This window comes from Hyperolius riggenbachi, chromosome 1 (assembly GCF_040937935.1).
Source record: "Hyperolius riggenbachi isolate aHypRig1 chromosome 1, aHypRig1.pri, whole genome shotgun sequence".
Taxonomy (NCBI): domain Eukaryota; kingdom Metazoa; phylum Chordata; class Amphibia; order Anura; family Hyperoliidae; genus Hyperolius; species Hyperolius riggenbachi.
This window is the reverse complement of record NC_090646.1, coordinates 584,361,600-584,389,527: the sequence shown is the minus strand read 5'-3', so window position 1 is coordinate 584,389,527 and position 27,928 is coordinate 584,361,600. Positions and strand designations below refer to the sequence as shown.

The window sequence follows — 27,928 nt, the reverse complement described above, 5'->3', positions numbered from 1 at the left end:
GAGTAGTTGTCCACTCTTCCACGACCAGTCCAGGCTTGGACTCCATAAGGCAGCCGCAGGTGTCCTGTACTATCTGGTACACAGCATCAGCAGCAGATCCTTTGTCCTGCCGAGAGGTGGGGGCCACCATGGATCAGACTTGTACTCCAGCACATACCACACAATGGGAGTGAGATTTGGGTGAGTTAGAGGTCCTGGTCTCAATTCCTGAATGGACCATACTGCTGGATCACTTAACTGACAAGAATGACCACTATTGTGTTACATCTCCTGTTCATCTGCCCTTCATTGTCTCACCTCTCCTCTCCAGAGCACAGAACAGGCTATGCATGTATGCACAACAACCAACCCTACAAACTGTCAGCAGGAATAATCACTTAGGGCCCTTTTCCACTAGCAATCGCTAGCGTTCACGCTGAACGCTAGCAATTGCTGAATCGCAATTACCGGCGATTCCCCGGCGTTGGCGGCCGCGATTTTGCTATGCTATGCACTGCATAGCAAAATCGCTGCAAATATCGCTCCGCCGCGCGTTCGCGTTCCCGGCAAAAACGAATCGCGGTAGTGGAAATGACCTACCGCGATTCCTATGTTAAAAAGCAAACCGTAGCGATTGTAAAATCGCTAGCGGTTTGCGTTTTTGCGATTCAGCCAGCGCAAACGCGCTGGTGGAAAAGGGCCCTTAGGGCCTGAGCCCACTGATCCAGTTGTATCCACTTTTCAGTTACACATCAATGTTACAGATGCTGAAAAGCGGACAGAAGCGGATACAACTGCGTTAGCGGGCTCAGGCCCTAAAAATTGTTCTGGGTGGAAATAACCTGTCTGCAGAGCCCTTTAAGTGACCTTGTAGTTAAAGGGATACAAAGGTGGACATAATTATTTACTTTTAAAGTAAATCTGAGCTTCCAAAAATAGCCTGTGTGAATACAGCTGCACTTGTGCAGTAGCATGAAGCTGCTTGTTAGAGAGCGGCTTCAGCTTGCTGCACAGGCCCCACTGTACTCACACGACCATGAGAACATATCGTACAAGCTCTTGATGGATATTTTCAGAGGGTCTGTGCGCATCAATTGTGGGAGCGAGGAGGTCACAGGGAGCCTCTGGACTATCCAGAAGGTTCCCTCTACCTAGCGAGTAACTAACTTGTGGTTTGTTTTTTTATATCAGCGTGGGTTCACTTCAAACAATGACAGTTTGTTGGCTGTGTTTTGGACCCTCGAACTCCAATACTGTAAAGGCCCATACCCACTACGCTATTTTTCCGACGACCAGTGATTATTTAAATGATGAGCGATCATTTCCATGGTCTCGGGACGTGGGTACAGGCACACGATTATGCAGACGTTTAGCGACACGCGGCAGTAATGGCCATCACGGTGGATCTTTAAGACCCCAGACGACTCCCCCGCAAAGTACCGCGATTGCATGAACTCTCGTCTGGACCCATCATGTGACGCAGCATATACCCTGAGCCAGGAAGAAGGATCGGGGAGCGCTCGTCGTCATAGGATGTGTCGCTGGCATCCATCTTCCTGACGCGAGTTGAGTCTTCAGCTTGAGCTAGTGACAATGAGTATGCAGTTCAGGTGTTCTGAATAAAAATTGACCACTCCAATTGCATGAGTGCTACACACACACACACACACTCCCCCCCCCCCCCCCCCCCCCCCACACACAATAAGCAGATAATGAACCTTTTCTATGTATCACATCTGGTCATACAGGAAACAAATGTATCAATCTACTGGTGGCAGAATGTGAAACATTATTTCCTTACAGGCCCTTAATTCAGCCATTTTGACTGATTTAAGCTATTTTAATCCTGGATCTTTAAACATAATCACATTAGTATGCTATCAACAACTTGCTCATTAGCAACCCAATACGTAGGACTTCCCTACAAATAAATCTGTGGACCGATAATTAAATCTGTTCTAGCATGTAACGCAAACGCCAATATATTCGTCTCACAGACAAAATGGCACCTTATCTTACAATTACCAACTTAAACAAAATGAAAACAGGGAACACCAACCGAATCCTGCTCTACTGACTCCAGGGCGTGTGTACTTATACTTTACTACGTCAGTGTATTCATACTTAAGCATGCTTAAAATAACTCATAATGAGGTTCTGAACTATGATGAACCAAGCTTGTATTGCCGTTATTGCTTTTGTTCTAAAATAAAAGTAAATCACTGCCAGTGTTAAGAAAAGGGAATCCTAAGCAGCTGGTACTTCTGTACTTCTTGTTTGCAGATGCTATTAGCACTTGAATGGAGGCAGGGCCGGTTCTCATGTGGCCAGTAATCATATGATCCTGTGGAAAAAATGCACCAACAGGGTCATATGCATAGTTCCGTCCCCCATTCAGTGACCTACCCCCTGCTGAGCAGGAAGTACATCACTGGGATTCCCGTTAATCCGTGCATGCACACCACACCGCGCTCTGTCGTTTGCACTACGTGTCACCCATAGAATTGCATTGCTCCAAGCTGCATGCATTAAAGGACCACTATCGTGAAAAAAGTAGGCAGTTAAAATCTGACAGAATCGACAAGTTTTGGGCCAGTCCATCTCCTCAAAGAGAAAGGCATTATTTTGTTTTCAACAGCATTTCCTGAACAGCAGTTTATCTGCCAAATAGTAAGATACCAGCCAGCCTCCCTACTCACTTGCACACTATTTTGTCAGTTAAACTTCACAACTGCTGTTCAGGAAATGCTGTTGAAAACAAGGGAAACCCTGAGAATCCTCTATGAGGAGATGGACTGGCCCAAAATCTGCCATCTCTGTCAGATTTTAACTGCCTTCTTTTTTCATGATAGTGGTGATTTACCTACTCTACGACTGCTCCACGCCAACGGGCGTGGCCGCGGCGGCAGCCCCAGGACCGCCTAACGCCAATTGGTGTCAGGTCCTGGAGCCGGCTAATGCAGGAGATCGCATGCAGGCTGCGCGCATCTCCTGCTTGGGGGCGGAGCTCCGCCCTTCCTTCAGTCTCCAGGCGGAGACTGTTAGACGGCATAATCGTATTTACATGTACAGCGCTGCGATCTGCAGCAGCGCTGTACTGGGGACAGCTGTGTGACACGGCTGTCCCCTCCATAGGCTAGGCAGTGATCGGCTGTCATAGGCTAAAGCCTATGACAGCTGATCACCCTGACTGGCTGGCGGGGGGAGGGAGGGAAGGAGCAGGGGAATACAAATTAAAAAAAGGCATTTTTATAGAAAAATAAAATAAATATTAAAAAATAAAATAAACAGCCGTGGAGCGCAATCAGTCCCCACCAACAGAGAGCTCTGTTGGTGGGGGAAAAGGCGCGGGGGGGGGGGGGGGGGGGGGGGGGGAATCAGTCGTGTGCTGTGTTGTGCAGCCCTGCAGCTTGGCCTTAAAGGGGGAGTTTAACACTGCGGTCTTCAAGTGGTTAAAGGGAACCTAAAGCGAGTAAAATTATTTAAAATAAACACACAATGTACCTGCAAATGAATATTCTATGCTAACATCACCATCAGTTCCTCTCAGAAGCTCACCATATTCTTCTTACAGTGATCCCTTCCAGTTCTGACAATATTTTGTCAGAACTAAAATATACCAGTTGCTGTCAGTTATATAACAGCTGCTGTCAGTTAAAACTGAATGTGCAAGGTAATGTCCGTGTTTCCCTATAGCTCAAGTAGGTGATATTACAGTTTAACAGTGTGCTGACCAGGAGGTTGTTATGGGGTAATGGCCATTTTTAAAATGGAGGACGGAGAATTCCATTGATCACAGCGGACAAATGGGACGCAGGAGAGGAGAAAGAGATTGAGGATTAGACTGCACAGGAGGGAAGTATGACCTGTGTATGGTTATTTTGACTTTATATTTTCAGTTCAGGTTCTCTTTAAGCGCAGTGCTTGTGCTAATGTGCCGCAGCCCTTGCGTTGAATCCAGATACCATCTGCAATGGACCGCAATAAGTATGAAAGTCTCCATAGACTGCCTTTGCTTTTGAGGCCCCTTGCAGTAAAATAGGGTAATAAAACAGAGGTTTCACCTGCAAGTGTAAAAGGGGCTTAAATACTGGGCCTGAAAACAGTAATGCAAGAAATGTTGCATTATCAGGGCCCATTGCAGAAAGTTTAAAGCACACAAATATTAGCACAGCTGTATCGAGAATCTCTCCAGCACCATCACCAAGTGCCCATTGACAACGTGCACCAGTTTTCAATTCATAACATGTAAAACAGACCTAGACATGCGCTTTGTTATGGAGACAGAGCACTGTCACAGTGATGAGGTATGTGACAGCTGTTATTAGAGCTCCACAGATATACATCCTGAAGTGCATTCATAGCAGCCCAATGTTAATGGTGGAATCAGTAATGGAAGAAACACAAGAGGTGTTTATTCTACAATACAGATTACAACATACACACTGTATATTCTCTACAGGAGAGCTAGAACTTCACTGCTGTAATGTACAGGATGTATTAGAAAGCAGAGTGTGAAGATTGAAACTTACTTAACATCTTCGCAGTTATGCTTTTAGCAAGCAGATGATAAGTACTGTCCAATTTTGTGGGCGGTGGAAGATCACATTTTTATTACTGTAGAGCAGAGGTGCCCACACTTTTCGGCTTGTGAGCTACTTTTAAAAATTAGCAAGTCAAAGTGATCTACCCATGTACAATTTTAGGAGCACACTGGTATATACAGAATGGAAAATGTAGTGGGGTCGGGATCTACCACGAAGGCCTTTGCAATCTACCTAATGGGCACCCCTGCTGTATAGCAAGGGTGTCAAACTCAAAGTAGGCCAAAACTGAACACTGGGGATCAAGTCGCAGGACAACATCAATGTCTAGTAGCCAACTCCCTCCTTTATAAAGTTCCCTGGTGCCCCCCCCCCCCCCGCTATACAGTTTCCTGATATCTATGTCACCCTTTCCCCCTCCCCATATGGCTTACCTGGTGATCTAGGGCTGCACCCCTAATGTAGCTTCCCTGTTGGTCTAGAGAAGACCAAACATAATGCAAAGTAGGGGAACCACATGAGGGCCAAATTTGATGGCTCTGTGGGTCATATTTAGCCAGCGAGCCAGAGTTTGACATGTGTTATGCCTCAGATGCCGTGGGCCAGCTGCCCAGAAGTGTTTTTCAGCTTCCCAGTCACCCCAAAAGTGTATCTCAGCCTTCTAGTGACTCCAGAAGTGCGTTTCAGCTCCCAGTGTTCTCATAAGGGTGTCCCAGACTCCCAGTGACCCCAGAAGCATGTCTCTGCCTCCCAGTGACCCTAGGAGTGTGTCTCAACCTAATAGCATAGATGCCTACATAAACACGGTGAGAGATGGGCAGAGTCACACTCCTCACACTGCACTGGGACCTGCTGTGATTTCTTCCATCCTAAGTGACGGATATATAATTCAGAAGCCACTCTAGCAGGCTCCGTATATTCGACCACAAGCCCTGAGGAGGCCAGGGAAGAAGCAGACAGGCTCGGTGCTCTGAATTGTTCTTGACCTGAACAGTAAACTCTTGTATCAGAACTCAGGATTTCCTGCTTTAGCCTCCAGACAATTATCCAAAGGTAAAAGCAATGCCAGAAATGCCATAATCCTCTATTTACATTCCACCAATGGAAAGAAATCATTTGACAAAGAACTGTAAACACTGCTGGAGAGAATCTGAAAATGACTCTTTGAAGAACATAAACAGGAACAAGCCCTGGAGAATGCAGAGAAATGGATTTCCTCTGCCGTTTTTTACCCTTGGAAGAGCATTAGACAGTTAATTGCGTTATAGTACATGTAAAAGTTGTATTCCCCATTTATAGCTTGCAGTTATATGACAGATGTATTTGATTAGTAAAGCAGTTATTGCTTTGAGGCGTAGCAAATGGGCAGCTCATCTGACCTGGGCAGCTTGCACAGCTTTTAAAAAGGTACACTTTAATAAGCGTGTTCTGAAGTGAAATAAAACCTAAACAGAACAAGAAGAGGATTGGCAGAAGATTTTACTTGTCTGTTCTATAGTTATTTAAAGAGGAACTGTAGTCAAAATAACAATGAATACATTTTTTTTTTTTTTACAACATTTATAAATTATTTAGTTAGTTTGCCCATTGCAAAACTCCCCTTCTCCCTAATTTACAATCTGAAATGTATTACAGGCAGCAACATTTTTAGTACTGAGTTTTCTAAAGCCAGTAGAAAAGATCTCTGGTCTCCCAGAATGCACAGGGGGAGGGGTTTAATTCCTCATAATAAACAGCGTAGGTTAAAGAGAAACTCCGACCAAGAATTGAACTTTATCCCAATCAGTAGCTGATACCCACTTTTACATGAAAAATATAATGATTTTCACAAACAGACCATCAGGGGGCGCTGTATGACTGATTTTGTGCTGAAACCCCTCCCACAAGAGGCTCTGGTACCGTACGGTACTCTGGGCAAACTGCCACAATGTAACAATGACACACACAGGAAATGGCTTTTTATAGCTGTCTGTTAAAGCCAGAACAGCTACATAATCTGCCCACAGTAACAATGTCACCATGTAATACATGTCAGAATGTGAATCTGGGAGAGGAAAGATTTTACAATGAGCAAACTCTGACTAAATCATGTATACATAATTATTGTAAAAATTAAGCACCTTTTTATATTAAATTATTTTCACTGGAGTTCCTCTTTAAGCCTCTTGGGAGGGTGGAGCTACATACCAATACACAGCGATACATAGCTTTAGGAAGGGTTTCCTACAGAAAGTCCCGTCTTTTATTACTTTCTCATCTGGCCCCATCTCACTGTGCGACGCCGGTGTGGTCACGCAATGAGAGGACACCAGTACCAGGACGTAACAGAAGACGGGACTCGGAGCATGCTGGTGCTGTGTTTGATCATATTAAACTGCACCAGCTAAAGATGGAGGACTCGCATTGGCGGCACCAATACCAGGAAGATGGGACAGAAGACAGGAAGGCAGAAGATGGGACACCAAGTGCTCTGGTGCTATGTCGGAGGAGCAGCAGATAGAGGACTCCGTTGGAAATAAATGCTTCCGTTGTGCTCTGCACTCAGGGTCACCATACATTTGGACTATAAGACACAGTGAAGTTTTCTCCCCACTTTTGGAGGAACAAAGCTGCGTCATATGGTCTTAAAAAATATATAGAAAATGGGGAAAAAAGTTAAGTTAAATATCCAGAATTGTCTTTACTGTTCCACATTTTACAAGCTACATACACATGCGTTGAAACTTTCAGCCATAAAGTTTGAGACTCTATCCCTAGGGCCACAGTTTTGGGCAGGAGTTCATAAAGCCTACAGCTGAGCAACATGCACTGTGCTATGAGGAGAGACAATGGAGCAGCAGACAATGGAGCAGCTTTCAGAAGGCGGGGTAAAGAGGGGAACAATCTGTTCAGGACAGAATCCGCACACTCTGAGGAGTAAAATGTCCCCAAAAAATCTTGTATTTCCGGCACCAACAGTTTCAAGAGACAGAGATGGCCAACATGTTTCTGTCTGTGTTTCATTAAGCATAGCTCAGGGCTATGTGCGGAGTGTGCAGGTTCTATCCTGAACAGAGTGTATGCACTCCAGTGTTCAGCGCCTCGGGTGTGAGTGGGTGAGGTCGAGCCGTTCATTGACAAATACCCTAAAGAGGGAAACCAAACGTTTGGCCGTTGCATTCGCATAAAGATCCAGTATGCCAGATTTCTTGCTTACAGAAAGTCACATGCACGTCTAACTTTGCAAAGCTACTCACCATAGATAACATCTTGCCTTTTGATCACATCTTTTTCTTGTTTGCTGCAAAAGGAGGGATCGACAACTAATGTCCACGACTCTGCTTCAAACTCCATAGCATCACTGCTGAAGTAATTCCACAGGACTGCATCTACAACATCTAGCAACAGAGGGCAACAAAAGAATGCCATAAGATGCTCAAACGGTCTGTGAAGGATCTCATTTTCGCAGGTCATGGTGTATCGAATATAAAAATAAGGACGCTTCAACTGAACACAACTTTGCTTTGTAGAACAGGCATTTATTTCATTACTCTTGCAGAGCAACTGCTTCAGTTCTGATTGAAGAAGGTGCCAAGTAAAGATAATACTTCACCTGAACAAGCACATGCCTGGACATAGGAGGGCTAACTCTGCAGGGCAAGACTCTGCAGCGTATCTACTCCTTAAGAAGAAAGGGCACTGGATGGTGTGGTGCATTTACCAAAAGACAACAAGTTATTTTAGCAATGAAAAAAGCAGTTAGTTAAAGGGATTCCGAGCAGTGCAGAAACTATGGAAAGATGCATATCATTTTAAAGCTCTCTTTCTCCTCTTTCCAATGATATATAAACAGCTGCCCTACGCCTTTTAGTTTTTGCTATTTTCGTGATTGAAATTATCGCTGCCGCGATAGTTACTTGTATTACACAGGACGACACTTTCCCCAGTGTCAGCAGCTCCATTCAGCAGAAAAAGTCGGCCTGTGTTATACAATGTAACTATGGAAAGATGGATATCATTTTAAAGCTCTCTTTCTCCTCTTTCTGGCGACACCTAAATCGTCACCCTACGCCTTTTAGTTTTCTTTATTTTCGCGATTGAAATTGCGGCCGCGGCAATTTCAATCGCGAAAATAGCGAAAACTAAAAGGCGTAGGCAGCAGCGGTTTATATATCATTGGAAAGAGGAGAAAGAGAGCTTTAAAATGATATGCATCTTTCCATAGTTTCTGCACTGCTCGGAGTCCCTTTAATGTGTCAGCATTTTGGGGGGGCATCTGCACTCACTTGCTGGATAGCTTATGCCGATCATTTTGGACACCAATGTTCAGCTGCACATATATTTCTGGTACCCAAAACAACCATCTGAGGACAAAAGGCTGGCATTGGCTATGAATTGTGCTTATAGCGGGCACCAGCAGAGACTGGTCCTTAGAATTGGTGCCAGGCGTGGAGAAAACTGATAGAGAAGGTTAAACATAGTTCATGAGGGCTAGGTGATTGGGAATTAACCATAGTTTTACTTTTTAATATTATGATGTTATGGTTGGGTCGCAAATAGTGGTTACGCTAAGGGGGTGGGAAGATGGGTGTTATGGTTAGCCATCAGAAACGTCTTATGACATTTTGGCAGGACTTTGGTGTTATCAAGTCAAATGGCCATTTATATGTTCATTATGCCAACTATTGTTCTTTGATTGTTGGGCACACCACTTATATTCTGGGGTACACCCTGACATTCCTTCATTGTGTGGTTCGCTTGCCTCGACAAAAGGGACCACTTGTGTCCCCAAAATAATTGTTGACTTTTGCTATACAATTTCTGGGATTCAAAACTGGTGCACTGGCTGATTTTGTACTGTTAATATTACATCATGAGGAAAAGACCTTCCTGACCTCAGAGACATTCACACCAGGTACCTGGATCATTAAGAGAGATTTATCATAAGAAAATAATACAATGATGCAATTAAAAAACACTGATCTGTATATACAACATACTGACATAATTAAGAATAATCGCAGTTGTACCTTCAATGGGGAAAGCATCTAGCGATGGAGAGGTCCCCATGGTCTGTAACAGCTCCTCTGACTGTGACCTGGACCTTGTGCCACTTGTGTCTCCATCAGATTCAAGTGACTGATCTAATCGCCTGCATTGAGAAAGGAAAACCATAAATGTAAATATGCACTGGTAACAGAAGAAAAGGTTATGCTTAAAGTGTAAGGGTATTTATACCCAAGTGTGCTTAGATAACTTTATATGAGTCCCTTTATCAATAATTCAATATGGTCTGTTTCAGGAGCATCGCTAGCCTAGCAGGGAGCAAGTCGTCTGTTGCTATGGATTGAAGGGACGATGAATTGTGCACAACAGAGTGGCTTCTGGCCAGCAGGGTGAGTAGGAAAATAATGCGCTTGGGGCCGGTCAGGTGTTGCTAAACATCTGGCATGCTAGATCTCTGGACAATGTCTAGGGGCTCCTGTACAAATGCTAGATTCTGAGGTGTCCTAAATGGCTGCCTTGGCCGAGTGCAGTCCAGCTTGTGTCCTTCGCTTTATATTTGGCTTAGCAAGCAATCCTGATAAGACAAGACTGTAAAGATCAACGCCTGTTATTTCTTGTGGGTTGCAGCAGTATGAAGCAAATTTTACATCACTCAGATATTGCTGCTGTTTTCAGTCTTAAAGGGCAACTGAAGTGAGAAAACTATGGAGGCTGCCATGTTTATTTCCTTTTAACCACTTAATGACGTGCTGACTTATAAAAACATCCTGCTAGAGCCTCTTAATGGCTCCAGGACATTTTTATAAGTCAGACAGTGCTGCTGCCACTGTGCGCGCTCCCGAGGGTGCACGTGCATGCTCTCGCGGGTGCATGTGCATCCCATGCACGTGCACGTGGAAAAAAAAAAACACCAAAAAAACCCCAAAAAACTTTGTACTAGGGACATAATTAAAATCTTGTGATAACCAGGACAAACGGGCAGGTAAAATGTGTGGGTTTTATGTACAGTAGCATTGTTTATATTTAAACCATAGGGGATGAAATTGGAGAAATAGTGTATTTTTTTATTTTTTCCTTGTATTTCCCTTTAAAATGCATAGAAAATAAAGTAATTACTGAAAACAAATATCAACCCCAAAAAGCCCAATTTGTGGTGAAAAAAACAAGATATAGATCATTTCATTGTGATTAGTAGTGATTAAGCTATTGGCAAATGAAAGGGATGAGCACTGAAAGGTGAAAATCGCTCTTGTCCGTTAGGGTAAAAACCGTCTTGGAGTGAAGTGGTTAAACAATACCAGTTGCCTGGCAGCCCTGCTGGTCTGTTTGGCTGCAGAAGTGTCTGAATAACACCAAAAACAACCACGCTAATCCATCAGATATGCAGGGCCGGGCCGAGGCATAGGCTGTAGAGGCTCCAGCCTCAGGGCGCAGTGTAGGAGGGGGCGCAGAATTCATTCAGCTGTCATTCCTAATTGTGTTTGAAGCAGAAAGAAATAATAAAAGGGGATACATGGCAGTGACTGCAAGCCAGATAACTAGATATTAAGGTGTTTGGGAGGTTGTGGGCCCTGTGGCGCCTCTTAGTCTAATAGCAATCAGTGTGTGGCGGCTGGGGAGGCAGGGATGGAGAGGCGCACTTTGCTGTCTCAGCCTTGGGTGCTGGAGGACCTTGTCCTGGCTCTACAGATATGACAATGTCAGAAACACCTGATCTACTGCAAGCTTGTTCAGGGTCTATGGCTTAAAGTATTAGAGGCAGAGGGTTAAGCAGGGCTGCCAGGCAACTGGTATTGTTTAAAAGGAAATACACATGGCAGCCTCCATATACCTCTCTCTTCAGTTGTCCTTTAAGGTGCATATACACAGACACACAATTTCTGTCACTTCCAGGGATCAGGACTTGTTTCCTCGAATGGTAATTCAGGGGTCAAAATCTGCACAGATGCATCACTAGCACAACGGAGCATCTTCGAGCAGGCTGGTTATGGAGGGGAACAATGGGTTTGGGTAAAGATTATCGGGAACCTCTGGATCTCTCAATGACGCATTGAGGTCACAGTACACAAGCTAGATTTTTGACAGAGAATCCTGACATTAGCTTTTGCCAATGGAACCAGCCATACGGTTCCGTTGTCCATTCCGCTGAACGGACAAAGAAATGCAGCAGGACCCAATTTTTCCGGACCATTTTGCTCAGCGGAACGGAAACTGAAGGTTTTGCAGCTACATAGGAACAAATATAAAACTGACAGTTTACAGCACACTGGCTGTAAAAACCGACAGTTTTAACCTGATCCTGCTGGCCGGATGCGTACGGCCGACTCTGCAAAAAAAAAAAAAAAAAGACGCAGATGTGAACTGGGCCTAAGTGTGTGTACAAGATTTTCAAAATCAGCCCTTATAACTCAGTTCAGGTTTTCTTTAAACACATATGCCACTTTCATCTGATATTTCTTTCTCAGCTACAGTTACTAGTTTTAGAAACGGAAGAGTTTTTTCTTCATTGCATTTGCACTTTAAATCATACCTATACTTATGTGTGCACAAGTATAGTTTATGTAAGCTCTCCAAAGAGCATTAAAAAACTAAATAAGACCTCCTATTGAGGATGTCCGGAGGTAGGTGTAGCCAAAGTGGCTGTCCATGCTAACAATTGAAGCAAAAGTGATATGATCACCCATCTACCCACAGAAGTTAGAAGATAGACAGGAGCACTCTATAGCCATGATGCTGGAAACCCCACCACCAGATGATTGGACCACCTCTTGTACACTGCTGTTAAAGTAGACTTGGTAATGCCACTGGTTTTCTTTGCAACTACCAGCATGGACTGGAAGCGTACTGTTCTGTAACGGCCAGATCTCTGTATCTGAACATACTAGATTGGTCTGATCTGATGCAGTTTTTGGGTCCAGCATAAACCTATAGCTATGCATGCAAGCAAGCAGTTATCCTTAAAGGTTACAAGGCTGGTTTAGTCAGCAGCCATATCTTTATTTTCTCAGGATAACTATTCAGGCGTTGGTTATAAAATCAATTGGTGTGTAAAAGAGTCATTTCTGAAGCTTCCTGCATATATGTGAGTCACTGACCTGTCCAGGGTGGCCACAGGCATACTCCTGGTCACTAGATGAGCAGACTGGCCAGCCTCTTTCTTTCCAGCAGTGAATCCAACAGACACAGATGTAGAAGGAGGCAATGGAGAGAGAATGGGCTGCGGAATCTCCTTGAATGAGGAATCTGGGTAGAGAGCAGGAACAATTTATATGTAAAGAAGCCCTTAAAGAGAACCTGTAACAAAAAAAAAAAGTTCCCCTGGGGGGTACTCACCTCGGGAGGGGGAAGCCTCAGGGTCCCAATGAGGGTTCCCCCACCCCTGTAGCTGCAGGCAGTCCAGCGCTGGCTCCACCGAAGTGTCCCGGAATCCTCCCTCGACAAGCCTGACAAGTGCTGATTTATTTACCTTTCCTGGCTCCAGCGGGGGCGCTGTTGCAGCTCTGCGCATGGAGATAGGCGAAAATAGCCAAACTCTGTCAGGTCCGCTATACTGCGCAGGCCCAGGAGACCTGCACATGCGCAGTAGAGCGGCCCGACAACGATCGGCTATTTCCGCCCATCTCTGAGCAGAGAGCCGATACATACTGCGCCTGCGCTAGAGCCGATACATACTGCGCTTGCGCTAGAGCCGGGAAGGTAAATATTTACATCCCCGCTGTTTGGGGAGTTTTATTGCCGCTGCCGTGGGGCCGAGAAGGATGGGGGAAGCCTCATTAGGATCCAAAGGCTTCCCTCACCCGAGGTGAGTACCCCCCAGGGGAGGTTTTTAAAGTTACAGGTTTTCTTTAAATGTAAAGAAACATACACATGTTAATGAATGTGGTTACAAACTATCTCTCGTGATCAATTTGGGTGACAGCTGACAAATGATCAGTGAACAGAGCCAACCAGCCTGTTCTATAAAATATCTGTGCTGATGCAAATTTTATGGTACTTGTATGCAGCTTAAAAATACACTGCTGCAGTATCTGATTGGTCCATTTTCAAGATGCATACAACCATAAAATTTGCATTACCTCAGAAAAAATGCATTTCACTAAGCGACATGGCGCGCATATGCGGGCTGACAAGAATCCCAGTGATGTACTTCCTGCCCAGCAGGGACAACTTTACTGAGCAGGGGGTGGCCCTACGCACATGACGCTGTTACTACACGGTGGCACAGAGTCATGTGAAGGCCGGTTTCTGCAGTTCGACATAAGGCACTAAAAAATTCAAGTGTAAAACCGGCCTTAAAGGACAATTTATGCAAGATATGGAGGCTGCCATATTTATTTCCTTTTAAGAAATCCCAGTTGCCTGGCTATCCTGCTAATCCTCTGCTTCTAATACTTTTAGCCATAGACCCTGAACAAGCATACAGCAGATCAGGTGTTTCTGACATTATTGTCAGATCTGACAAGATTAGCTGCATGCTTGTTTCTGGTGTGATTCAGACACTAATGCAGCCAAATAGATCAGCAGGGCTGCCAGGCCACTGGTATTGTTTAAAAGGAAATAAATATGGCAGTCTACAGTATATACTCGTCTCACTTCAGCTTTAAAAGAAATGACAATGCTTCAGAAATACTGGCAGCTTAGTTCTGAATTACTCTATAATTGGCATGTGTCTGGGCCTATCATACAGGAGCCTGCCCCTACAGGATCAAGAGACAAAATAAACTAAGTACGACATTACTTACAGGAAGGGACAGCTGATTTGTGCTTTGAATTGTATCGGTCTGGGTATTTCTGTGAAAGTAAAAATACAAATACTTTAATACATTAATGCAGTGTTGTTGCTTGATGACGACAAAAAGAATTGTTCAAACCCCATGATATGATCAAGTTAATCAAGTGGTTGGATACAGGGCCTTTCTTAGGTATAGGCAAACAAAGGAGATGCCTAGGGTGACAACTGTTAGAGGGGGGCCCACAGATTGTAGTCTTAGCATGGTATCCCACTATACTGGTGCAGTTAGCTGTTCCAACAGTTTGCTTTTGTACTGCTCATTGCTATGTGGGACTTGCAGTAAGTGCTATACTATGTACCTGTACATTGACTGACTTATCGTAGGGCTGCTTGCCCACTGCCATACGAGACCTTTGCTTTTCACTACACCGGTTTAAAGTGTACCTTAGACGACAAATAGAAAATATTTGATACTTACCCGGGGCTTACTCCAGCCCCATAAGCACGGCTGAGTCCCTCGTCGTCCTCTGCCTATTGGTCCTGGTAGTCTAGCTCAGTTGTACCAGTCGGTCTCTTCTGTACATACACGCCCCAAATCTTTTCTTTTTGTCATCTCAGGTTTTCTTTAAAGTAAGACTATTGGCCGAATCATTGCTCTTTAAAGTGAACCAGAGACAAAGCACCCTCATGTATTTTACCATATATATCAGCGGGAACATTAGAGAAAACACCTACCCTGCTCTCCGTTTCATTTTTAACTGTTCAGCTTGCTTCTTATCAGTCCTGATAAAATCCCCGACTGAGCATTCAGTCTGGCTTTGCTCAGGAATCATTATAGCTGGGCCTGTCCTCTCTTATGTCTTTTCAAGCCCAAGCCTGTCCCCTTGTGGCTCTGCTGTAGTGACTCAGCTAAAGATTCCTGAGCAAAGCCAGACTGAATGCTCAGTCGGGGATTTTTATCAGGGCTGCTAACAAGCAGGCTGAGCAGTTAAAAATAAAACAGAGCAGGGTAGGCGTTTTCTCTAACGTTCCCACTGATATATATGGTAAAATACATGAGGATGCTTTGTCTCTGGTTCACTTTAACATATTGCTGCAGCAATATAGTGCACATATGCCTATGTGTGACCAATTGACAGTGTGAGAGCTGCATGAGATACAAGGGTGACTGTTGGGATGTGTGTGCGGGAGTCATTCTTGATACTCCAGGTCTGTTCTAAATAGTCTTTTAAATGTTTTGTGTACTTTTGATACTTCCCGCTGAGGGTTGTCCAAAATAAAGTTGATATTTTTGGAACGAATCACCTTTTTTTTTCTTTCCAATTGTTATGAGTTGATTAGGTGCAGGCCCACGTAATTACATAGATCATACTACAAGTGGAGGTGGACTTTTTTGAAACCACCCACTTCATGTAATGCCATATTGTAATTCCAAATGAGGAGTAAACTTCACCGATTTTCTGATGTTCATTTATTTCACAGTTAAACCCTGCCATGTTGGATAGAGTTGCACCAGCAATGATCACACAAGACAGATGATGAAAAAAATATTGCAGCACTGAACGAACCATAGATGTCACATTGTACGTTCATTTATTTCACTGTTCACTGACACGGACTTGTTGGACAGTGTTGCACCAGCACTAATCTATCGCCACTATATTGCTGGCAATAGCTGACCAGAAGCCACACGCTAGTGCTCTTGCTGGCCCCCGCTCAGTCTCAAGTCCTCTATCGTTCGGTCTACTTCTAGACACCAGGACTAGATGAACCAGATGTCCTCCAGTTCATGATGCCAGCTAACAATGTGGTCTTCTGCTGTTTTTATGACAGAGACTGCTGCTAGTGGGCTAAGCTGATGCATAGCGCCACTGTTTCTCAAGCTCAGGTCCTGCTTCCTAATGTTGCCTGCCTGCTGCCTTCTGTGTGCTGTCATGCAAAATTCCTACCTATTAGCCTGCTGTCATTTTACATGCAATTTTCTGAAAAAACACAAGGTCTTTTGAAAGGTATCTATTCCCTTTCTGCTGCTGTTCTCCTTCAACATACCTAGCAAATTTAGTGGTTGTTACATGCACAAGCTTTGTGATTAACATTTAAAGTCAGTCCCATTGGCTTTAACGGAATTTGCGAATTAGCTTTGGTAGAAATTAATGTAACGATCAGAAGTTCGAGGAACTTTTCCGAAGTCTGCAAGAGGCGTTCTTGCTCATCCCTGCTGCATGTCTGTCTCAGGTAAGTGACTCAGTAGATCTGTGAAACTATCGGTTGAGTACTGTGTCTAGGAAACAAGCAACTTCCACCAAAATGTCAGCAGTGAGAGCACCAATATATCCATCATCATATCCAAAGCCAATGCTGAGAAACAGAGAATATATTTAGAGTGTAGAGAACAGCATCTGCAATATACAAGACACCTAGTTATGCTACCTTTGCGCAGGCTGGAGCAGCATCCTTGCATGCCTTGTGTACATTCACATTACAATCTGAAAAGAAAGAAAGTTTCCATTACAAATAAAAACAGACATACATTTCCACTGCTGAACAATACAAAGTAGAGGGATAGTGTGGTGCTTGGATCAAAGGAAATCTCCAACGTGGAAACATGAGGGGGCGAGGCAAGTGCAGAATAAACCATAGACTACAATGTCATTATAGGGAAGTTCCAGAGCTCGGTAGAGCTATTTATTCACAGCAACTATCAGTGATACAACAACCTAGTATGCTGCCTTAGGACGGGTTTCCACTAGAGCTGAGTGTTTGTTTCTGAGATGGACGCCAGCACTTCTGCAGCTCGATTACAAATCCAAATCCCTATAGCTATGCCATGCACATCTATTTGATTCCGATTCCAACGCATCCCAATCCCATAGTCTTGCATGGCATGGCTACAGAGATTTGGATGCAAAAGTGCCAGCGTCAGTCTCAGAGTTCAGTTTTTTCCACGAATTAGGAAGCAACCTTTGATTTCAATAGGCTGCGTTTCCGGATTAGTGAGCAGTAAATCACACAAAACTTCCCCTAGTGTAAACGGGCCCTTACCGTATGATAAAGTCAACTATAAGGTAAATTTAAAGGTTAAGCATTCAATAGAGAAAAGGGTTACTGTTGTGCATATCAAGCCTTCAGCAATCTGAGCACAGTGTCAACTTAAACTTTATCCAAACACTTTGATCACAGCACCAAATTTTCATTAAGTAATAGGAATACAATTGGGTATCCCCAGTTATGGACATAATTCTGAAATGGCCTTTCAGTTAGGCGAGACACATTAGTCCACAGAGATTATAAAATCAGCTATCATAATACATATAGGGCTTGATTCACAAAGCGGTGCTAACCTACTTAGCACATCTAAAGTCTTTAGACGCGCTAACCAGGGTGCTAAGTAGGTTAGCACCGAATTATCTGATTCAGAAATTCGGTGCTAACCTACTTAGCACCCTGGTTAGCATGTCTAAAGAATTTAGACGTGCTAAGTAGGTTAGCACCGCTTTGTGAATCAAGCCCATACTGTTTGACCTGGAAATAAACCCATTATGTATTGTTCATGAAGAGAAATCCCCCCATGACACACAACTTGTACACAGGTGACCTTGGTTATCCTTCGCACTGTTCACAGCCACAACGCTGGCTACCCTGACTTTGTAATTCTGGTTAAATATTGCATGACTTTGGGAGGACACAAGTCTCCACTGAGTGACCACGTGTAAATAAAAAGAGTAAAAACAATGTGATCAGGAAATACAACACTGATAACAGAACACTATGTTACGGAAATATAAACAAAAGATTTAATCTGATACAAAAACAATCCTTATAAACAATGAGATTCTATTCTCTGGGAACCACTATCTATCTCCTTCATCCGGATATGGAGATAAAATATTTGACTTGTATATGCAGAGAAATTTAGTCAATAAATGGTTTATATTTTTACAAGACAACCATGGTAATGATAGAATTAAGGCAGGGTACACACCGTCGTGCAGTCTTCCTGTCAGAGCAACTTGAAATTTCCAAATATTTAATCATTTCCAGCATGTCCAATTTGCTTCTGATTAAGAAAGGGATGCAGCATGCAGGTCCTGGGTTTACGTGATTTACAATTACAAGATGGCATGATTTGTTACTTACTGGAACACTGAAAAGACTCTTTCCCCAGCAGAGCTTTCTCACAGACCAAACATGGGACCACACCAGAGTAGGTCCCCAGAACAAACTGATGGCGATTCACCTTCTCCTTTGAATCCTTGTTTTTGGTCTTCAAGATGATGCATATATGGAAGAAATAAAAAGTAGCCACTGAATATCATAAAGTCAATAAAACACTAAGCCTGTAAAAATACTAGGAGTTACATTACATATCTACTTACACACAAAGAGAGAAGCAGGAACGAAGCACCCTCATGTATTTTACTACATTTATCAGCGGGAACATGACAGTAAACACCTTCTCTGCTTTTAGTTTCATTCTTATCTGCTTAATTAGTTTGTAATTAGTCTGTTATCGGTTGTGATAAGAATCCCCGACTGAGCCTAGGTTTGACCTGGAATCATTATAGCTGAGTCACTCTTCTATGGAGTCTTTTCAAGCCCAAGCCTGCCACCTCCTGGCTCAGCTTTCCTGCTTTGCATACTGAGAGCTCTGATGATATGGGAGGGGCGGCTGCTGCTGAGAGAGAAACTCTGAAACAACAGACAAGTGTGGCTGTTGTGTGATCTGTGTGCACTGTGCAGTCGTCATCATTATTATCTGTGCAGTTTCATTCCTATGAGAGACACTTCCTACAGGTAGCTGCACATCATACCAAAATCAAAGCACACAGATGAAAGGCTGCAGCAGCCTTTCTCATATAGCCTAGACAGCACATCCAGAACAACTCATAACCCGGAAGCAGAAGGGATATGAGCCGGCAGCCATATTGGATTTTTCCTGGAGCAATAATGAATAAAAAACACTAAAAAAGGCACACCAGAGCGGTGAAATTATCAGGTAGAGCATTTATTCTGTACAAGCTATGTACTGATATGTTTATTTTGTGTGAAACGTTCATCTCTGGTTCCCTTTAAGCAGGCGTTTTTGCCTAAACTAGACTTAGAGTAGTTGCTAAAGGGGCGTGGCACAATTTTAACCCCTCACACTCTTGTCGCACCAATCTGCTAAAGTTATTGCTTAGAGAAAGGTAATGGTAAGTGTTTGGGATTAATTGTCAATAACTATTGACGAAGTTCACATAATGCTGCATTTATACTTACTTCCAAACTTTTTGAGTTAAGACAGAGGGACACTGCCCCTATGGCACCTCTAGCCATGCCCAGCCACACCCCAAGTCACACATATCAAAAAGAATTCAAAAGAAAATGATGAAGTTTTATCATTCAAATCACACTGGTCAGGTCTATCATTAGTTTTATTTCATTATTGTTAGAATTTAAGTATTATATGCTTGAATTCGTAGGCCTCAGTTACTTTAACTGAGTTATTTAAAAGACTTGATGTGCAGAATCGCCCTTTAAGGAGAATTTCTCTTAGAGATAAATAAGGACCGTTCTGATTTTCAGTAGAACATTGTACTGGAACTCCCAAGGCTGTATCAGAGATATCCAGTGTAGAGGCCAGACCAGCTGGCGGCGAACAACATAAACATGAGTCATAGTTATGAAAATATTCTCACAAGTACATTAAACAATGGCCTCCTCAGAACAAGGTGACCAGTGCTTGGAACATGGAATTTTCCAGGCCATGCGCAGTAAAGACTGTGCTTGTCATGATATCACGGGTCCTTATCAGCCAATAGCAGGCGATGAGTTAGTGATCCGTCCCTGCTCAGATGATGTCACATTTAACTGTTTAGAATTTAGTGTAAGAAGAGCTAACAAGCTCCCGGGGGGCTACTGCTTCTTCTGACCTCTGGCTGATGACTTCCACTTTCTACTCTTTTTGTAATGTCTTGTCATCTTATCTAACTTTCAAGGGGAAGGGCAAAAGCACAAAGTCCTTTTAATAGGTGACCCACCACACCCACATTCAATGTATGTTTCTTTAGGAAAAGTACAATAAAAATACTGTAGTGCAATCTTGCAGTGCAAAACTTGGTACACTTTATTTGCAAAAATACAAAAATTGACGTATTTATACAAACTTTCTGATCCGTGAAATCAATCTTCATGAAGAACAATTTATTATATCCAAGCAAGGGATTTTTCACGAGACTGACAGACACTGTAATCTGGCTTGATGTGGTAAACAATAATAGGCAACGACACATTTAAGTTTCGGGCTATTTTGTGCCCTTCATCAGGCCGTTGTATGTATCAGGAAATATCACAGCTGTTCAACAGCCCTCACCCAGATTTGCAATGATCTGCTCATTGCAAGAGACAAGGGTCAATGTTCCATCCTCATTTTGCTCGACCTCTCAGCGGCCTTTGACACAGTCGATCATGAAATCTTGCTCAACAGGCTACAAGAGTACTGTGGCATAGATGGCATTGTTCTCCGGTGGTTCAACTCCTTCCTGGCTGGCAGAACACAAAGGGTAGCCTTGGGGCCCTTCCTCTCCAACCCTGTACCTCAGGGCACAATATTATCCCCTTTACTTTTCACCATATACATGCTGCCACTAGGAGAAATCATACAAAAACATGGCCTGACATATCATTGCTATGCTGATGACACCCAGCTATATTTGTCATTCAAACCTGGCGTCACAGACCCTACTCCACAAATAAACGCATGCTTAGCTGAGCTTCAGGAGTGGATGAATAATAATTGGCTAAAACTTAATGCTGACAAAACTGAGGTTCTTGTTATCGAGGGCCAGGGCTCAACAGCAAAGCAGCCCCAGTCTCAACAAATACCGATAAGGATAGGGAGCTCAGACCTGAACAACTCAGACTGTGTGCGCAGCCTGGGAGTACTGATTGATGGGAAATTAAGCTTCAGGAATCAAATCTCAGCTGTTGTGAAACATTCCTTCTTTCATCTAAGGAATATTTCAAGGATTAAACACCTAATTCCTTCAGAGGATCTTCCAACCCTAGTTCATGCCTTCGTCACATCAAGGTTAGACTACTGCAACGTCCTCTACACAGGCCTGCATAAGAAAGACTTACGCCGCCTGCAATTAGTACAGAATGGTGCCGCAAGGCTGTTAACGAGCCAACCCCGCCATTGCCACTTAACACCAACCCTGTGCTCACTCCACTGGCTACCGATAAAATGGAGAATTCTGTTTAAGATTGGCTTACTGACATTCAAATCCTTGCACAATCTGGGCCCTGGATACCTGAAGGACTTGTTGCAACTGCATCACACCCCCCATAATCTCCGATCAAAAGGACGTAACACCTTGGTCACCCCCAGAGTCCACCTCAAAACCTTTGGAGACAGAGCCTTTTGTCATGCTGCCTCTACACTTTGGAACTCCCTGCCACACCCAATCAGGACAGCTCCATCCCTGGAAGCATTTAAGTCTAAACTGAAAACCTACCTCTTCAGTCTGGCATTCATGAACATCTGACTATCTCCTCTGTAACACAACCCAGCCTGCAACCCTGTATTAATCTGAGACACAACTATGCGCTTTGAGTCCTATGGGAGAAAAGCGCTTTACAAATGTTATTGTATTGTATTGTATAAACAATTCTGTAAACCCCAGTCAGCAACAAAAACCAGAACTATACGGATAAATTGAGAGGCATCTGCACCAAGCAGATGCACAGAACACAATCGCACTGGCAGAAAAGAGCAACCATGCAGCTATATGGGGATTGTCTCCCATATACACTGCTGCATGGTTGCTCTTTTCTGCCGGTGGGATCGTGTTCTGTGCATCTGCTTGGTGCAGATGCCCCTCAATTTATCTGTATAGTTCTGGCTCTGACAGTGTCTGTCAGTCTCATGAAAAGTCCTTTGCTTGGAAATATCAAATTGTTGTTCATGATTTCATGGATCAAAAAGTTTTTATGAATATGTACATTTTTGTATTTGAGCCAATAAAGTTGTACCAAGTTTTGCTCTGCAAGAATGCGCTACAGTATTTTTATAGTCCTTTTCCTAAAGAAACATATAGTGACCATGTCACTTGCAGAAAACTTCAGCCCTTTGTCAGCTGGAAGATTTCAGTGAAGGAGCTAATTTATCCAGTTTATGGTTTATTTAAAAAGGGAATACGAAAACAACAACAAAAAAGTAGCTCCAACTGAACATTTGCGTTCTTAAAAAGAAAAAAAAAAGAAAGAAAGAAAAAAAGCGCGCACGTGTGTGTGCGCGCTTGCACAATTTATCATCAACATTGCTTAACTATGCAATCTAAAGACAGTACATAACTTCAGTCAGGCACTCAAAGAATTTGCATTCGTATAATAAGTGTCAGTTATACTTTTGGTTGAAGTAATTGAATTTCATAGACTTATAACGGACTAGATAAATCCTTAACTTATAAGAACATGGAGCATTAGAACACTGGAACATTAGTACTAGGATTCCACTGGGGAAAAGGGGTAAAGGGAACCTGAACCGAGTCAAATTAATTAAAATAAACACATGATATACCTGCAAATAATTATTGCCTACTTACCTCACCATCAGTTCCTCTCAGAAGCTCACCATTTTCTTCTTACAAGAATTCCTTCCAGTTCTGATAAGATTTTGTAAGTCAGTGCCACAACACTGAACATGGCAGTAAAGCCAGTTCAAAATTATAATAATAATATAATAATAATCCGAACATTTATATAGCGCTTTTCTCCTGTCGGACTCAAAGCGCTCAAGAGCTGCAGCCACTGGGACACGCTCAGGAGGCCACCCTGCAGTGTTAGGAAGTCTTGCCTTGAACTCCTTACTGAATAGGTACTTGACCTAGCCAGGATTCGAACCCTGGTCTCCCATGTCAAAGGCAGTGCCCTTGACCAGTACTCTATTCAGTCTGCAGTTGTAAGCTCCAGATCTCCGTTCACATAAACGTTCACGTTGAGATTATGAAACACTCCTAGATGGTTTTCTTTTTAAGTTATCAGTTGGTTACATTGTTCTCATGGTATTTATGATGCTATTATAACCAGCCCACATTGCAGGAAGCTTATTGCTTCAAACAATGCATTAACAGATAGGAATAAGGCATGTGAAATGGCCATTTTATATGGACTGCTGAGTGCTCTGCAATAAAACAAAATGGCAGCATCTGTAACCACAGGTGTGCCAGCAGTTAACATGTGGTGAGGTTACAGCTTGGTAGAAAACCGCTATATTGCATACCTAGTGGCCGACTGCATGTGATGGGACTTTTCCTCTCACCTTCTGTCAGTTTTTTATGTGAAAAGGCCCCTATAGAGGCCTTGACCTGCAATCGTGAGCTATTTGTGTGGTGTAAATTTTAGGGTTTACATCTGTATAGACCTCCAATGCAACAGTGGTGTTCATGTCACAAATGAATGACAATTATAATATTTAACCCAAGTGTACAGCAGAGATCATACAAAGTCAACAAGCTAAAGTTTAGCCGCTAAACTGTTGAAACAATGACCCTTCAGGAGCCATGGTTCTGTTACCCGTTCTAAATGTTTCTACTGGACCTGCAGCATACATGTTAAAAGGGCACCGAATAATTTGGGCCCCGGTGATAGCCGGCAGTAGAATATCTGTAAAATGTCCTATATTCTACTATTGGGCAATGGGTAATATGATAGTAGAATATCATTCATTTTCACTGATATTTTTCTTCCACTAAACGTAGTGTATATGCGATTTGCTACCTGGTCACTTTGGTGCAGGGTGAGCCTAATGACTGCTCACCCTGCTGCTGCTGGAATACCAGGCGGCATTAATTACTATTAACCCTCCGACTCGTAGGAACGTGGAGGGAGAAGTAATTTGGGGTCAGGGCTGTGAAGTCGGAGTCGATAAGTTGGGTACCTGAAGTCGGAGTTGGAGGTTTCATAAACTGAGGAGTCGGATGATTTTTGTACCAAATCCACAGCCCTGGTGAGTCTGAGCCATTTAGGGTACCTGGAGTCGTGGTTTCATAAACAGAGGAGTTGAAATTGAAGTTGGATGATTTTTGTACCGACTCCACAGGCGTGTTTGGGGACCGGCTATTGCTGGCACCAGAATTACACCGCTGTGTGCCTTCCCTGAGGTAAGCTACTTCCCTTTTCTCCTTTGATTGCTTTTAACACATCTTATTTAAACCCGGGCGCCTCGTTCCTACTTTTTATATTGTCTACTCTCTCTTGGCCTGCACTGGAGGCCACTTTTTCACTCAAGAGAGTAACCACAACTCAAAAGAGTCCATCTATGAGGAGATGGGAGTTCTCAAAATGTCTTATCGGTGGATTGCCTACCTTGGCAAGCTAATTTTGTGAGTACCGTGTACCTACTCTTGCTCCATTTTCAGTACATACAACACTATCCAGGTGGGAAGATGGGTGTGGCCCATGGATATTGGGTGTGAAATACTAACTGATATCCCACACAGAGCTGGTGAGGCAGCAGTATGCTGTACCTACACAGTTCATATACTGATTCTGAGATACACTCTTAAGCTCAACTTCTGTAGCACACAAAACCCTCACCTTGTTGCCACTTACTTCACACACTGCCACAGGAGATGATGGCAGAAATAAACAGTATCCGCAACTATAGCTATTTGTAGACAGCCTGACCCAATCATCCTGTAGCAGAAGCCAGAGACTGCTCAGTTATTAAATGTAACATTATAATCAGTTAATGCGCATAATTACAGAAAATAATTAGATCTCAGTTCCCGTGAGACTTGCAAAACAGCAGCTTCTAGTATAATTCTTCTGCAAAATGTTATGAATGACCAAATGGAAGTGCAATTAACATTAAATGAAGAAAGATAAAAGGAATAAATAAATTGGATAACTGCTTACAAGGAAGCTTAATGTGGAATGAATAACAAATAACCTAATAATTCTCAATAAGTAACAAGCTTATACACAGCTGCACAAACGTTCAAAGGCAAGTCTGAAGGTGAAACTGGGTTTTCATATGAGAAAAATCGTAAAGTAGAATTAGTGTGGCATAATATACAATAAAAACCAACACTGTCTCCTAATGTATTTATGCCCACATAGTTATCCTACCTGCCTTTGTCCCGCAGTAATGGCCTGGGTAAAAACACAACTGCCCCTAGAGCACAGCACAGTTCATAGTGTTGTAGTGGCAGCAGTCATTGGAATTTTTACGTCACCTTCTGGATGGCAACTTTAGCTTGAGTGAAAGCTGGACTTTACATTCAGTCAGGCAAATAACTACCCCCCCTCCCCCCTTGCTTTAAAGGATACCACAACTGAAATGTGACATAATGAGATAGACATGTGTATGTACAGTGCCTAGCACACAGATAACTATGCTGTGTTCCTTTTTTTCTTTCTCTGCCTGAAAGAGTTAAATATCAGGTATGTAAGTGGCTGACTCAGTCCTGACTCAGACAGGAAGTGACTACAGTGTGACCCTCACTGATAAGAAATTCCAACTATAAAACACTTTCCTAGCAGAAAATGGCTTCTGAGAGCAAGAAAGAGGTAAAAAAGGGGAATTTCTTATCAGTGAGGGTCACACTGTAGTCACTTCCTGTCTGAGTCAGGACTGAGTCAGCCACTTACATACCTGATATTTAACTCTTTCAGGCAGAGAAAGAAAAAAAGGAACACAGCATAGTTATCTGTGTGCTAGGCACTGTACATACACATGTCTATCTCATTATGCCACATTTCAGTTGGGGTATCCTTTAAAGAGACTCTGAAGTCTCTTAAGATTCATATTGTTATTACAAAATCCTCTTTAACATTACTGCCCTAACTAAAACGCCGCATCCCTTCAGCTGTAATCTAACTAAATCCCCCCTAACTCCCCGGGGGGCAATCCGGGGAGCGCTTCCGTAAGAGGCAGAGCTTTCACACGTCTGTCAGCACCGGATCGCCGCCTCCGCCCGCCCCTCTCAGTTTTCCTTCACAGAGAGGGGCGGGGGAGAGGCGGAGATCCGCCGCTGATAGACGTGCAAGGAGGCAGAGCTGCGGCTGAAAGCTCTGCCTCCTCCAGCAGCAAAATCCACGACCAAGAAAGTTGTGGATTTTGCGGGGGGAGAGGGAGGGGGGAGTTAGGGGGGATTTAGTTAGATTACAGCCGCAGGGATGTGGTGTTTTAGTTAGGGCAGTAATGTTAAAGAGGATTTTATAATAAAAAACTGATTTTTAGGAGACTTCAGTGTCTCTTTAAGAAGAAGCATCTCTTTCCCTCCCTTTGACACATGTGCTTTACATCAAAATAAAATGGAAAGGAGTTAGTGGACAGGTTAGGTCAGTCTCAAGTAAGGGCTTAAGTGTCAAGGTGAAAGGGGTATGGTTAGGTATCCAGAAGGGTTTAACGTTAAGGGGCTATGGCTGAACATTAGGAAGGGGGTTATTGACACTGGGAAAATAAGGGTTACGGATTAGTAAGGGGATTTAGCATTAGGGGTAACGGCTAGGACTAGATGGTCAAAAATCACTGTTCCACATAGCAGGCTATCAGCAATCAAAAGCAAGCACCCAAACTATGTTACAATTACTAGGGGCACTACAGCGAAACTTAGGCTATGGGGATTTTCCTAGTAGCATGTTTGTATTAGAAAGAGCAACACATATTAGATGGTGCTTTTGTTTACAAAGGTCATCTGGATAATTTATAGCTCAGATAAAGATCCTGCAATCGCCAACGCAAGGGAAGATTGGCTGTGTGATAACCGCTAATATTTTTCTCCTCTCTGTCAGTTCAAAGCCCCGTTCTTCTAATGCAAGTTCATTCAGCAGCAAGCACCTTGATATGGAATGTTCTAGGTTAAATAAAAAAAAAAACAGGCTGCCTGTTAATTTACCTAACGATTTTGACAGCATTACAAGAATGGGCTTGTTGGGCTGACAAGAGGAGAGAGATAGCTTATCACACAGCCTAATTGAATACAGAGTACTTCGCTTCCCTTGCCTTGGTGATGCCAGGATGTGTATGTGAGTTATATATCTTATCCAGGTGACCTTTGTACAAAACAGCACTATCGAATAAGTGTTGCTCTTTATAATAGAAACATGCTACTAGGGAAATCCCAATAGCCTACATTTCGCTGTAGTTCCCCTTTAAGAAATAAGATCAGAGTGTTCACTAGAAGGGCTGATACTACTACTATTAAACCTCAAATACTTTGGTCACATAATGGGAAGACTGGATTCTTTGGAGAAATCATTGATGCTTGGAAAAATTGAGGGCAAAAGAAGAAGATGATGGCAGAGGCTAAAATGGAAGACAGTATACGTGAAGCTATGAACATGCCTATGTAACAGCTGAAAGAAACAGTGAATGACAGACCCATCTGGCTTTTGTGCATATGGTCACAAGGAGAAAGAGGGATTTAGCCTCCAAGCCCCTTGTTTGCATGTTGATTCAACTCCTTTCCTATCCATCCTGTGCCTTATAATTGCTGTGCTCCCTGGTTTCTCTGTAAGCAGTCCAAACACAAATGCAATCATATCTCTTAACAACTTGTCAGCATACAGAATTCAAGTATGATGAAGGCGGAACAGAGGAAAGCCTACTCAGTCAGTCAGTTAATGGTATCATCCTGATTCAAACTTGCTACAGTAGAACCTTATAACCAATTTCTCTATTTGGAGAGGCTTATCTGAA

At 43.2% G+C, this 27,928-nt stretch overlaps 1 protein-coding gene across 4 annotated transcripts in view; it reads right to left on the bottom strand.

The window, feature by feature from the left end:
• ARHGEF28 (Rho guanine nucleotide exchange factor 28) overlaps positions 1 to 27,928 on the bottom strand; it is a 346,228-nt gene that overhangs the window by 51,895 nt on the left and 266,405 nt on the right. For all 4 annotated transcript variants that reach the window (XM_068248416.1, XM_068248426.1, XM_068248435.1 and 1 more), the window contains 6 exons: positions 18,379 to 18,505; positions 16,672 to 16,727; positions 14,252 to 14,300; positions 12,605 to 12,752; positions 9,533 to 9,654; positions 7,760 to 7,900 (listed from right to left, as the gene is read on the bottom strand). In XM_068248416.1, coding sequence (XP_068104517.1) covers positions 7,760 to 7,900; positions 9,533 to 9,654; positions 12,605 to 12,752; positions 14,252 to 14,300; positions 16,672 to 16,727; positions 18,379 to 18,505 — 643 coding nt within the window. The remainder of the gene's footprint in view (positions 1 to 7,759; positions 7,901 to 9,532; positions 9,655 to 12,604; positions 12,753 to 14,251; positions 14,301 to 16,671; positions 16,728 to 18,378; positions 18,506 to 27,928) is intronic.